At 39.3% G+C, this 15000-nt stretch overlaps 1 protein-coding gene across 3 annotated transcripts in view; it reads left to right on the forward strand.

The window, feature by feature from the left end:
• LOC137643595 (bestrophin-2-like) overlaps positions 1-3519 on the forward strand; it is a 158990-nt gene extending 155471 nt beyond the window's left edge. For 2 of the 3 annotated variants that reach the window (XM_068376319.1, XM_068376324.1), the window contains 3 exons: positions 1403-1513; positions 2219-2390; positions 3340-3519. In XM_068376319.1, coding sequence (XP_068232420.1) covers positions 1403-1513; positions 2219-2390; positions 3340-3495 — 439 coding nt within the window. In that variant the 3' untranslated portion in view covers positions 3496-3519. The remainder of the gene's footprint in view (positions 1-1402; positions 1514-2218; positions 2391-3339) is intronic. The other variant, XM_068376327.1, reaches the window with a different exon arrangement.
• The last annotated feature ends 11481 nt before the right edge of the window (positions 3520-15000 follow it).

Here is a 15000-nt window from a genome sequence, read left to right on the forward strand (position 1 = left end):
ACCATCATGCAGGATATACAGTATAATATATTTTGAAACTTTACGAACATTACCATGTTCATCATCAATCTGTAAAATTATGAACATAAAATTATTAAAATATGCACAATAATTTTCAAGAAATTAAAGGAATATTAAAATATTTTCAACATTAATGAATTTAAAACAGAATATGGTAAAAATAAATAAATATATATATATATATATATATATATATATATATATATATACATATATATATATATATATATATATATATGATTAAGATATATCTTAATTATTGGTGGAACTTTCAACTCCAACGCCTCTGCTTCTTCTCTTTACTCAGCATAACTGAGGTCGTAGGTGGGTATCATTTATTAGTCATTGTTCTTCACCTTCTCCTGTGGATTGTTTAGTAAGCACTAGATCTCTATATATATATATATATATATATATATATATATCGTCGTCGTCGGCGCCCACTCGTGTCTGAGTATTGGGTTCTGTCGTTAGCCATCAGCCTCCTATCTATGGGGCGGGTGCAAGAGATGAAGAAGGGTGGAGGAAACGACAGAATGCCAGTAGCTGGGTATATTGTTTTGGGTGGTCGTGGCTTTGCAACGGCCACGCACACACACTTGGCCCACACCGTTTTCACCGCGGCTCAAGACATATGAGACAGGCGGCTTCTCCGATGTTGGTTGCATCGGGCTGCCGGGTTCTTGTTATGTCAAGGCCCGCCTTGTTGCCTGCCCGACAGGCACTGCCCTCTTCCGCCGGCGCTGGGAAGCTCAGCCGTTGGGGTCTTGTTTGGTTTGATTTTGGAGTTTTCCTTCTAATAATAATAATAATAATAATAATAATAATAATAATAATGATAATAATAATAATAATAAAGGTTACTCACTATATATATATATGATACCCACCTACAACCTCAGTTATGCTAAGTAAAGAGAAGAAGCAGAGGCGTTGGAGTTGAAAGTTCCACCAATAATTAAGAAATGTTTTTTTCATTTACTTCTATTATGCACATGGAGGCATGAATCCTTATGTTGGAAAATTCTGGATTACACAGTCAAGCAAAATGTCCAATCAACGTAATCAGCCATAAGTTTGAACATCGTTCTCACAGAGTCTTGAAACTTGGTTCATATTTAAGTGTATGAAAATCCAGGCCAATTAATATACGTTAAGATAAAAGTTCAAAGTCAAAGTTAAGCAAAATATCGATAAATAAGCTGCTGCTGCGGAGGTCTGCACTCTACTGGGTGCCCATCTATTTCTTTCATCGGTTTCTCATGAAGTCTGATTATCATCACATATATAGTTTTTGGTTTAACGGGAATAATTTTTTATTTTCTTTTAAAGTCAGTTGACATAAGCAAATGAGCTATGTGTAACGATCTATTCCCATCAGGTGGCGGGGAAGTGTATACAAGTTGGTATGGCCGGATACCTTAGTGTACTGCTTCCTCTATTTTATTTGTTCAATGGTTTACCGATTTGGCTTGGATGAGAACCAGAGAAGGTAAGCCAAACTTCTTTCTGTATCCATAGAAAAAAAGCAATAAATGATTACAGTACATAAATAGAACAATGTTCCATCAAATATTCTTTCAAAACCCATAAATCCAAACCTGAGAATTATTTTTAATTCCAAAAGGAATCTTCACTTTAGAATATATTACTTTTTAATCCTTTTTTAGATCGATACTAATTGAAAACATGCTCTTGAGATAGATAATAATTAAGATTTTTTTTTTTTTTTTTTTTTTTTATCTGTGGCCTACTACACACGGCAAGTCAAAGAGCGATATGAAAAAAATTCATCCACATAACCAGTAGCACCTGGTAACGATAGTGAAGATACCTTTGGGAATTATTCAATTTTTGTTATCAGACGAATATCATCAAGTATCGGAATTCCACTCTGATTAAGAGTAATAATTTCTGGTCTAATTATGTTCGAATAAACAAAAAATAATTATTGACGTCAAATTTCTGTGATTAATCAGCAGGACTACCAGAATTAAAGAGGTTTGTCTGTATCAAACAATCCATAAGATTGCCATACAAGCATACCAGACATCAATAGAAAAATCCTCAGAATTTAAAAGTAATGTCACGAAGTCTATTAATTGTACCTTTATCGTTCATAAACCAATTCAGCAGAGTTAAAAGAAAATGTGGCAACCAAAATTGTTAGCTTGGTTAATCTCTTCGATACTTTCAGAACCTTCGAACAACTTTCCCTCTACTGCGACTACTTCAGGAACTTAATCCCAATATCATTTGTCCTGGGTTTCTACGTCAGCGTTGTTGTTCAGCGATGGTGGGAACAGTACCTGTGTATTCCTTGGCCTGACGATTTTGCCATATTCTGTACAGCCTACATCAGAGGCAAGGTCAGTCATTTTGGCAAGGCATATTAACTGATTTATTCTATATTTACAACTGTAGTTGCGAGGTCTTAGGTCATTGCTGTAGAATATATTCTATCTATCAAAATGAAGGTTATATTTATAGTTAATCGTAAGCTACCTTTGTATTATAGGTCTATAACTTTTTATAAAACCTTTTAGATAAGATCATATCCTTCATTAGAAACATAATTTCAAATTTCCATTGAACCTTAAATCCATGATCAACACTATTTTCCAACGAAAAAATAGTCTGAAATTACTTGTGAAAAATCGTTTGTAGTCTTATAAAGGATATTATTATGGTAATCGTAAGATTTTTTTTTTCCATTTAAGGAATACGATATAAGTAAGCGGAACAACTTTATTTAATGTATGAAATCTTTTCTAATAACTGCTATTCCTTTAAATTTAAAGCGTAGGCATTTGTTGATTAATGCCTTACGAGAGGAAATCCTAAATAAAGTTGTACGCACTCACACATATACATAAACAAAAATATATCCCTTTCATTTGCAAATAATTCATTTCTATAAGTGTCGTAAAGTTTTTCTTTCAAGCCTGGTTTCAAAAACCTTCTTAATTGCTTGTAGAGGGATTTTCATTCCTTTACACATGCATTTGCAACATTTACATAGGAAAATTCTACTCACTGATTATTTCTTGTGATTTTATTTATATCTGATCTAAAAAGAATTTTGAATATAGACAAGTTATAGATATTGATGAAAATAAAAAAAGTTATGCAAAAATTTTATCAACAGTATAAATTGTTACCGGGAAGTTTTTCTTCTCTGAATATACATCTTATATCCCTGAGAACATACTTGCTAACAGTCAAACATGAGGATTAAAAAGAAAAAAAACGTTATTTGATAGAGGAAGGAAATATGGAATGATATGTTTTAAGATTCCCCTGCTCTTTACTTTTCAGGAAGGCCCACCGAAGCTTTTAAGGGCAACTTTGCTTCGGTATGTCAACTTGACATGCGCGATGACATTCAGTAGAATTTCCGGCAAAGTTAAAAAGAAATTTCCCTCTTATAAATCTATGTTGGATGCAGGTAAGATTTCTTATCCTCATATCTAATCTTATGCATAAACTCATTATCGATGTCGGCTGCACACCCAACCCCCACCTCATCCCCCTCATATTTGCTGACGAATTATTTTATTATTTTGTAGAAAGAAAAGAAAATTATATATATATATATATATATATATATATATATATATATATATATACATATATATATATGTATATATATATATATATATATATATATATATACACACATATATATATCCCTACGCAGTGCATTATTTTTAATGCATTGAAGCAACCATGTATCCCCAACCCCACCAAGCAAACACTCACTGTGCCATTCTAGTTGGAAAAGCAAGATGTTATAAGCCATAGGGCTCCAACAGGATAAATAGCCCAGTGAGGAAAGAAAAGAAGGAAACAAAGTAATGAACGATTAAAATAGAGTATTTTAAGAACACTGGCAACATTCAAATAGATCTTTCGAATATAAACTATAAAAACTTAAAATAGCAGGAGGAACAGAAATAATATAGAATAGTGTGCCTGAGTGTACCCTCAAGCAAGAGAGCTTTAACTTGTCTGACCCTTTACAAGCCATCTTCCCTTCCTATCTCTTAAGAATGTACTATACACTCTCATTACCTCCCCCATTGTCACCCATTTCTTTCATATGACATACACACTGTAGATACTGTGATCGATACTTTTAACTACGTTAATCTTTAACTATTATACGTACATCCATACCTCTCGACCTGTCAATATTTCTTAATACTTATAGGCTATATCGTGCAAAGAGTTTTTCTTAATCATTTCCGTTTTTCATTCACTCATTCAGCACCAAATTTCCAAAATATCTGACAATTGGCTCAACGATATGTTTATGCATTACACCTTGGCATCCACAAAGGAATAAGTACCTTTGAATTATTTTATGCAAGCAATAATACCTTTCTTGTATCATCCATTATGCGTTTCCCCTCTTCTTTTGACTTGCCACTATCATATATGTTTACTCAAAAAAAAAAAAAAAAAAAAAAAAAAAAAAAAAAAAAAAAAAAAAAAAAAAAAAAAAAAACTGGAATAAATCAGCAACTTAAGTTCTCTCACCAGACATAAATATTCTCACACCATCTTTCTTGTTTTCACTTACCCTAATTATCTTACGTTACAGTTGTTACTCCTGCAAACACTTTTAATACAATTAAAAATTTCTGCAGGTTTCTCTTCTCTGTCCATAACCAGGAAACAATCATTTGTGAACATCAACCATTCCACACTCCATTTATATTTCAGTTTTCTGGCCCAAAATGTTGTACTTACATTTCGCATTCCTCCTCTGACATCTCGCAAAACCTCCACCACAAAATCAAACGACAATAGATACCTAATACACCCGTGTCTCAGACCCACTTTCAGACTAAATCAGTCGATCTCCTTTTTACATACTTTGACAGTCATCGTTTCCGGAGCTAAGACAATTCACCGTAAACAAATTTGCCGTAGGACAATTGATTGTAAGACTTTTTGCCGTAAGAAAACTTGCCGTACGGATATTTTGCCGCAAGGACATTTCGCCGTAAAATTTATATTATAGTTTTTAGCTTATTTCTTTTAGAGATCAATGTAACTATATTCATATAGTTATCTTCAAGTATAGTTATCTTCAAGTATATTTATCACTCTTCATTGATTTTCATGTATTCATTTAATTATAATTATATATAAGAAAAGGATAAAAAAAATGAAGACCACGCGCTTTATTTAAAAAGTGTTCTTAAAAGAAATTCAAAGCTAAAAATCATGAAATTCATAGCAATTGCTCGTATATAATGTTTTTTTTTATATTTTGATCATAACCTCTGACAATACTTAGTATGCGCTTATAAACGTTTTTGTATTGTTTCTTGACTGCTGTTTCACCTCTTTCTGCATCGATTATCTTCTTTTTAGAAAGATATTCTTCATTTTTCAATACATTTATGAGTTTCCATAAATTTGGATGCGTATTGGTCACAGATGTTTGAAGCGCATTATGGAACTCTTCTTCTCCATTGTTGGTATTAGCCATCTGATCTAGGGTTCTTTGATGAACATTCCAAAGTTCGATAGGAAAAGTTGGAGAAACTCTTCGACGACGAGGTCCCCTCCCTTTCTCTCCCCCAATGTAATGAGTTTCAAAATATGCAACTAGTTCTTGTGGTAAGTCATCGTCATCAACCAACTCTATAAAGGCATCAATGATGTCTGAAGGCGGTATGAATGCAAGTGCCATAAGGCACTTTACATTTGTATTAAAAGCACAATCACTTTGATATCAAGCCTTAAGCCCAATATCTGTCACTTTTCTGTAAACATTCTTACAGAAATGAACATAACAGCCTGTTATATTTGCAAAAGGGAAAATGTCAGAAAAACTTGAAAAAACTTGCTAGTTCGAAATCAATCATTAGATTTTCAGGTTCTAGGAACTCTAGTAAATCTTTAACCTTTTGAAAAAACGTATTGTAAGATTCCTTAGTCTTATTCGGATTCTTGTTCTTGGAATAGGAGGACCCTTTTCTCCTTTTTGTCTCCGTCTTCTTATGTTTCTTGACAAATTTGAAGTTGATGGCATAAGAGAGCGTCCTACATTTTCTAATTCTTCGCATGCAGCACCAATCAAAGATCTTGAAGCTAGCTGGGATTTCAGTGCATTTTCTTTCATATGTGCAATTGTTTTTTGCATTTTATTTTTACTTGGGTTCGCTGGATGGGTATGCTCACTTACAGTTTTACAGATTGAAATCTCTTCAATATTCCGTCTTGTATGTACTCTTGCTTTGCAGTTTTTTTTTTTTATTTTTTCAACACACTTCCAATAAACCTTGCCTCCATATCCTCTTTCTTGCCTGTAAATGAAGTTGGAATCATCTACGAGCTTATCATAACCTCTGGTGCTTTTGATAGTGCACGGCATCGTAGGGGTTTAAGTTTCAACTGATAAAAGTAGATAATACAAAGGTTTAAGATAAAAAAAGAAAAAAGAAATATGGTAAAGTACCGAATTTGTAATGACCTCATTTAAACGTTTTACGACGGGTGTCAAAATTTATAACGATCCTTCTCTCTCTCTCTCTCTCTCTCTCTCTCTCTCTCTCTCTCTCTCTCTCTCTCTCTCTCTCTCTCTCTTCATTCTTTTTTTTAATCTATACATGACAAAACATATACATTTTGCGGCGAAATGTCCTTGCGGCAAAATATTCGTACGGCAATTTTTCTTACGGCAAAATGTCTTACAATCAATTATCCTACGGCAAATTTGTTTACGGCAAATTGTCCGGTCTCCATCGTTTCCATCCTAGAAAATTTCAATAACCTATTACCTTCCATTCTGTCTCATTGTCCATTTAATCATATATGCCACTTACCTTTATCTCCAGGCTTTCAACATTCTCATATAACTATCGCAAAGTAAATTCTGTTCATTGTTGAAATATATGTCCTTCTATCACCTCACTTATCATCTCAATCAAAATCTCACTATACGCTTTCCAGATATTTCAAACTTGTAAGGTTTTCCCTTACATTCGTTATAACCAGCTTTATCGCTTTTATTTTATAAAAAAGAATATAATTTCATCTGATTACGTTGGAATATAGTTTTGCAACCAATTCTTTAAACATTTATCAGACTTTCAAACATTAAGCAACAAATAACATTATCACATTCCTACATCATTGAACATAATTTGCACTCTGTGAAAATCATATACAGTAGGATATGAATATCTACTAGGGCTAGAATTCGAGTCTATTCTTTTAAAGACTTATTACAAAAATATGAAAAAATTACGTTATTCAAGTCTAATGACTTCCAAATTATCTAGGATTCTAGATATATAGATATATATATATATATATATATATATATAGATAGATATATAGATATATATCTATATATTTATATATATATAGATATAGATATATAGATATATATATATATATATATATATATATATATATATATATATATATATATATATATATCTATATTTATATCTATATATATATATTATATATATATATATATATATATATATATATATATATATATATATATATATCTATATATATATATATATATATATATATATATATATATATATATATATATATATATATTTGGGCTCAGGCCATGTCGTCCTCATGGAAGTTCCTTCATTAGTAGCTTCCTAGGTTATATTTGACTACAGTGATATATCCCAGAGAATTTACCAAAGGTATCCAGAATTCTAACTCCTGGAGCGAATATCCCTTAAAATTGGATATCGCGTAATCAGAGGACGTATTCTTGACACGTGTCATAGCTATCTACACCTCTAATAGCGTTTCCGTTCCGAGGGGGAAAAAGTGGCAAGAATATAGGAGAGTCGTTAAAGAGACAACGCTCTCGATACTCTTACTGTACTGTAAATAGTGCGCCGAATCGCCACCGTGAGGTGCCACCAAGCCATTCTTTCTCTTGTAGCTTCGTTGACCGGTGTTATCCCATGTTATCTCTTGCTATTTTGGAGTTATTTTTCGCTATGATGTCTTCACCAGCCTCATCAGCTTCTGGAAAGTTAAGTAATATCTTTGAATTGTGTAAATGTAAGCTATTGCCAGTTTTACTCTTCGATTGAGATCGTAATTTACGTAACAAGAGCTGTTGCCAGCCGGGTGGTGTCATGAACACGATCGTTCTTCCTGTACATCTAGTTAGCCAGAACGACTTTCCCGGCATTATTTGCTTTAATAACTTTAGCTATTTAGTATTTTAGCTAGGGATTTTTATATTATGTCATTGTTGTCGTGGATTTGGCTATTTATGTTCGAGCCTCACGAGTGCTAGGCATCCTAGCCTAGGCACCTACACACTTCATGCATGATATAACCTTCCTGGTAAAGTTTAATTGAGCTCAGGCAATATTTTATAAAATTAAGATATTACTGCATAAATTTTCCTCTTCCAAGATAGTATACAAGAGAGTTTCGGTGAACGATTCTCTATGCTCCTAATGCTCCTAGACTTACTAGCCTAGGGGCTTTAGTATACTTTCATACATGTCCCCAATTGCTCTTGTATTGTCTTCTAAGGTGAGGTTGATGCCTCCTATACCTTCTAAGTCGATACCAATCTCTTGGCGAGATTTAAGAGCAATTCCCCTTACCTCTGATAAGCCTAGGCTACCCTCAGTTAGCTTTGCTGTGAACTGAGCTCTGGCAAAGTTTACTGGGGTGTTTCGTTTCTTTCTCTTAACCACTGAGTCGGTTTTTGAGTTAGAACGGGACATCAGAGTAAAGTCTGTGTTAGGCATCTTTCTGTCTCGGTGAAATGATTTCCCAAGTCAGGTTAAGTTGTCTATACAGGAGGCTAGGCCTCTCTAGACCATACGTGAAGGTTTTTGTTTTACAATTTCTCCTTCCTCGGTCTAGCAGACAGTCCTGTGCTAGTGATCTTAGACCAAAGAAATGATTTCTTCATTGTCTAAGATACCTGGTACGAGATTCTGTTCTCTTGCGAGATTGTGTCCTATGGCCGCTTTCTCACTTGACTAACCCAACCGGGGGAAATGATTTCCCTTACTTGAGGTTACCTTATGAGATCAGAATCCTTTAAGTTGGGTAATGCCTTCGGGTATTACCTTACTTATAGGACTTTTCCCCCTTCCCCGCTGTCTCTTTTGTGTTGGATGAACCATCACCCTCCCTGGCCGTCATTCTATATTTGACCCTAAGGGTAATCTATAGAACTGGCCTGAGGTTCCCTGTCTGCTGCCGGCCGGGCCGGCTGCCGGCAGGTACCCTCATAATCATTAGGGTGTTCTTCAGTCCTCCCTTGGACTGCCTTCCATAGCCCATATGGATGGGATATGGTTGGGTGGAAGCCCAAATATAATTCCCCCTTCCACTTGAATCCTCATTCGTGATGTAGGCCGGCAAGGCTGAGCCTTTGCCTTCCTCCATCCTCTCTCTTTTTCTCTACCTTTCCTTATACTGGGCCGGCCGCCAGCAGCTTATAGCTGTCGGCAGCCATGTTGGTTGTCTGTCGGCCGGCAGTTACTCTGCCGCCACTTGGCGGGGGTGTCGCTGAGCGATAACCCAACGATATTAAACATACTATGACCAGTGGCCGGCAACTAAGTTGTCGGCCGGCAATCAGCCACCCAAAGTATAGACCTGAAGACAGTAACTGCCTTCAATAGCCCAGAATAGGCCGGCATATGCCGGTAGGCCCGGCATATGTCGGCAGGCCCGGCATGTGCCGGCAGGCCCGGCATATGCTGGCAGGCCCGGCATATGCCGGCAGGCCCGGCAGGTCTGGCGACAGTATAGCCCAAAAAAGTTTTTTCCAACCTACAAGGTGCTTCATGGGCGGCCTATTATGAGACCATCACATATAAGAGAATGATCCTCTCTACCACTTAATGGTTATCAATCATTAATTTACCCCCAATATTGAACATGGGACATTGTGTTAAGAAGACACTTTATATCAAAGGATAATATCTTCCCATACAAAATTCATTAAGAATTTATTGTTCAATATTGGAGGAGGTCATAGTAATGCGGTGGACAGGAAACACAAGTAGGTGTCTTTCCTATCTTCTAGCTTACTCTGTCCAAGCTAATGTTTAAAAAAAAAATAAAAATAAAAAATAAAAATATGTATGCTGAAATCTGAGAATTTCACCGAATACATATATGCTTTCTTTCTTTCTTTACAGGAGGAGCATCCCGAGTGCGGGAACAGTTTTTGCAGGGTCCGTAGCAAGAACTTCTACGGCCATGACGTGTGCAGGGCCCATGCTCGCTGCGCAGTCACCCAGGGGGCTCTCAAATACTGGGACCCACAGATATGTACCGTTTGTGACAAACTGGTAAAAGAGGCTTTTGATGATCAAAAGTCTACTGAGTTAAGGGACACGCTGCAAAAATGGGTAAGGGGTTTTCAGAAGAACACCTCAGGCCCATACCTTCCTAATGAGAGGATGAGGGACTGTCTTTTCCCTAGGGCATCTGCAGATGCAATCATTCCCCAGGCTCAACCCGAGATTCCCCTAGTATAGATTCCGATGGAATCTGTTGTTTCGGACACCTTGAAGGGCATCCATTTAGATGACAACATGTCGGTTGTCTCAGAGGAGACTGAGAACAATCTCCTACTGGAAGAACTGGAGCAGGAGGATGACGTACCTCCTGAGGCTGAAGTCGATAAGACCGAAGCGATTGTGACTGAGCCGGTGCCTTCAACTTCATCTACTGCACCCCAGCTAGATTCCATCACGAGTACCTTGCACTCGCTGCTGTCTATGGTGCAGGACATTCAGAAGAAATCGTCCGAGAAAGAAGCTTCTCTTCGGACGGAAATGCATCAGCTGGTTGCAACACGTTTAGCCCCGAAGAAGTTAAACGTCAAGGATCTCCCCGCTTTCTCTTACGTTAACCCTTGGAGATATGCAGAGCATATGCCAATGTCGGGGGGGGGGGGAAGATCTTCCTCTCGGAGAAACTGGGCACTGCCCCAGTAGAGGAAATTGAGATTTGGCCCAGCAAAGGGGCCTACACGGACTGCTATGTCTGTCTAAGGACGAAACCTGTATCCAAGGAGGAAACAGCCGAAGGAGACGATTGTCCTCGAACTCTCTAAGGCTCAGGCCTTATATACAACCACCTTGAAAGAGAGGGCCTTTTCTAGTTCAAAGGTGCCGGCTCTCAGCAAAAAGCACCCATCCTTTATTGCTGACCCCAAACGTGCCTTCCCCTTTATGGACAAAGGGTTTAAGGCAGCCTTAAAGGCAGTTGAAGCGGGGAAACCTTGCCCTACACTGGAAGAGTGTAGACCCTTTTCCCTTGCTTTTCCATCAGATGATAAAGACTGGAAGGATGTTCATAACACCTTCACAGTTGGGAAGCTGGAGGCAGATATTGCTGGACGACAGTTCGGCGAAAACCTCCCGAAGCTGTCAGAGTCTCTCCTGCGCAGGGAACAAGAGACTAAAGAACGTCTTGCTGCTTCTATGTCTCTGCAGACTGGCTTAGAGACTATGGCAAGCATCCCGGACACCCCAGATATGTACATGGTCTTCGCCAAATCTCATTTGGCGACAGTCACCAAGGACTTGTACAACTTTATCAAAGCCCGAAGGACTTGTAAAGAGTTCGTGTTCGCCTCGGCTGCGGTGAGACACGAACCAAGGAAGCTCATAGCCTCCAATGTCTGGGGAAAAGACCTCTTCCCAAGCAAAGTGGTCAAAGAGGTCGTGGACAAAGCCTCTACGGAGAACAGGAATCTCCTCTCCAAGTGGGGATTGTCCTCAAAAAGAAAATCTTCCGCTGACGAGAGTCCCCAGCCGAAGAATAAATCAAAACGGCCAAGATTGCCCTCTCGCCCTAGGAAACAGCAACAGCTTCCCATCGCCACGGTGCCCCAGACGGTGGCACATCCAACCACCACCTTTCAACTGGTGCCCCAAACGCTGGCGACCCAATCGCCGGTGTTCACCCCAGTCTTTGAAAGCTAATCGACGACTTTTAGGCCAAAGTCTCAAGGTTCCTTTTGAGGGTCCTCTAGACGCCCCTTCAGAGGTAGGGGTAAGAAAGGTGGACGTGGCCAAGGAGGCAAGTCCTCCAACCAGCACTCCAAGTGAGATGCTACCGGTAGGAGGGAGACTTCTCCTCTTCCGGGATCATTGGACCTTCGATCCCTGGGCCCACAGCCTAATCAAGAATGGACTAGGGTGGAGTTGGAGCTCAACACTTCCAAACTTTCCGCAATTCTTCCAGCACTCAACCCCCAGTCTGGAAGAATATGTTCAGGAACTCCTGAACAAAAGAATTATACGGAAGGCAAAGTACATCAGCTTCCAAGGAAGGCTATTTTGTGTTCCGAAGAATGATTTGGAAAAGCTCGGAGTCATTCTGGATTTATCACCACTCTACAAGTTCATAGTGAACCACAAATTCAGAATGCTGACGCTTCAACACATAAGGACCCTTTTGCCCAAAAGGGCATACACAGTCTCCATAGACCTGACGGATGCGTACTGGCATGTTCCAATCAACCGTCAAGTTTCCCCCTACCTAGGGTTTAAACTACCGAAAAGAAAGTACGTTTTCAGAGCTAAGCCCTTCGGTCTAAACATAGCCCCAAGGGTATTCACCATGCTTGCGAATGCAGTCATTCATCAACTATGCCTAAAGGGGATCCAGGTAGTAGCCTACCGGGACGACTGGCTGGTGTGGGCAGCATCCAAGGAAGAGTGCAGGCAAGCCTCCAAGCAAGTGATCCAGTTCCTGGAACACTTAGGATTCAAGATCAACTTGGAAAAGTCTCGTCTATCTTCAGCTCAAAAGTTCCAGTGGCTCGACGACCACTGGGATTTACAGTCACACTGCCTTTCCATTCCATCAAAGAAGAGGAAAGAGATAGCAGGATCTGTCAAGAGACTTCTTCAATCCGACAGGATATCAAGAAGGCAACATGAGAGAGTGTTGGGGTCCCTCCAGTTTGCCTCAGTGACAGATCCAATATTGAAAGCTCAATTAAAAGATGCATCAGGAGTTTGGAGAAACTACGCATCAAACGCTCGAAGAGATCTACAAAGACCGATTCCAAATCGTCTGCGATCACTACTCAAACCATGGTCGGAAGCCAAGAACCTGAAGAGCAAGGCACCTCTGAAACCACCTCCACCGGCAGTCACCGTTCACACGGACGCTTCAAAAGAGGGGTGGGGAGGTCACTCTCATCATCGGAGAGTCCAGGGAACCTGGTCTCCCCTCTTCAAGACCTTCCACATCAATTTTCTGGAAGCCATGGCGGTTCTTCTCTCTCTGAAGAAACTGGAACTTCGCTGCTCAATCCACATCCGTCTGGTTCTAGACAGCGAAGTTGTAATGAGATGCCTAAATCGACAAGGCTCGAGATCGCCTCACATAAATCAAGTGATACTGGCCATCCTCCGTCTAGCGAAGAAGAAGAGATGGCACTTGTCAGCAGTCCACCTTCAAGGGTTCCGCAATGTGACAGCGGACACTCTATCCAGGGTCAACCGGATAGAGTCGGAATGGTCCCTAGACGCAAAATCATTCTCCTTCATATTACGCAAAGTCCCAGGACTGCAGATAGATCTCTTCGCAACGAGCGACAACAAGAAGCTACCCCGGTATGTAGCCCCGTACGAGGATCCTCTAGCGGAAGCGACAGACGCAATGTCCATAGATTGGAACAGGTGGTCCAAGATCTACCTGTTCCCTCCAACCAACCTTCTGCTGAAAATCCTCAACAAACAGAGATCCTTTCGAGAGATAGCAGCAATAGTGGCCCACAAGTGGCCCAACAGTGTTTGGTTCCCTTTGATAACGGAACTACGCCTGAAGCTGATCCCGTTTCCGGACCCAGTTCTGACTCAGCAAGTGCAGAAATTGACTGTCTCAGCATCATCAGAGAAAACCCTGAACCTTCATCTCATGATTTTCTCTCCCTAGCGGTCAAGAAATGGTTCGGGATTTCTAGGGACAGTATTAACTTCTTAGAAGAATTCAAGTCAAAGTCATCAAGAAGACAATATGAGTCTTCCTGGAAGAAATGGGTGGCCTTTGTTAAGGCGAAGAAACCTAAGGAGATTTCTACAGATTTCTGCTTGTCCTTCTTCATCCATCTTCATGAACAAGGTTTAGCAGCCAACACGATTACTACATGTAAATCTGCCCTAGCCAGACCAATACTATATGCCTTCCAGGTAGACTTTTCTAATTAAATCTTCTACAAGATTCCATAAGCCTACGCTAAACTTCGGCCCGCAGGTCCTCCAAAGCCCATTTCATGGTCTTTGGATAAGGTTCTTCACTTAGCATCAACTCTGAACAATGAGGATTACTCGCTGAAAGACTAGACTCAAACGGTGATATTCTTATTTGCACTAGCCTCAGGAGCCAGAGTTAGTGAAATAGTGGCCCTCTCGAGGGATGATGGCCACATTCAGTTCACAGACTTCGGGGATCTGAACCTCTTTCCAGACCCGACGTTTCTCGCCAAGAACGAGCTGGAGAATCTGCCCTCTGAAGGAAGAAGCATCCCTCTGCCCAGTGGAATGACTAAAGGTCTATCTTCATAGAACTTCAGACTTTAAGGGAGGTCAGTTTTTCAGGGGAGAGATGTCTGGTTCAACATTATCCTTGAAACAGTTAAGGGCAAAAATCACCTATTTTATACACAGAGCATATCCAGACAGTACACCCGCAGGTCATGATCCGAGAAAAGTTGCCTCGTCTCCGAATTTCTTTCAGATGATGTTGTCGTTTGAAAGCCTTCGTGCTTATACTGGATGGAAGTCATCCAGAGTTTTTCTTCAAACACTATGCGAAGCAATTACAGGAAATAAAATTTCATGTGGTGGCGGCAGGCAGTGTTATAAAACCTGCCGCTTGATTACTACGAAGAACAGTGCACTAATTGGGTCTTTTAGTGAAGGGTGTACATGATAGACTCGTAAGACATATCATGTTGAGTATTGTGTTTAG

Source organism: Palaemon carinicauda, chromosome 1 (assembly GCF_036898095.1).
Source record: "Palaemon carinicauda isolate YSFRI2023 chromosome 1, ASM3689809v2, whole genome shotgun sequence".
Taxonomy (NCBI): domain Eukaryota; kingdom Metazoa; phylum Arthropoda; class Malacostraca; order Decapoda; family Palaemonidae; genus Palaemon; species Palaemon carinicauda.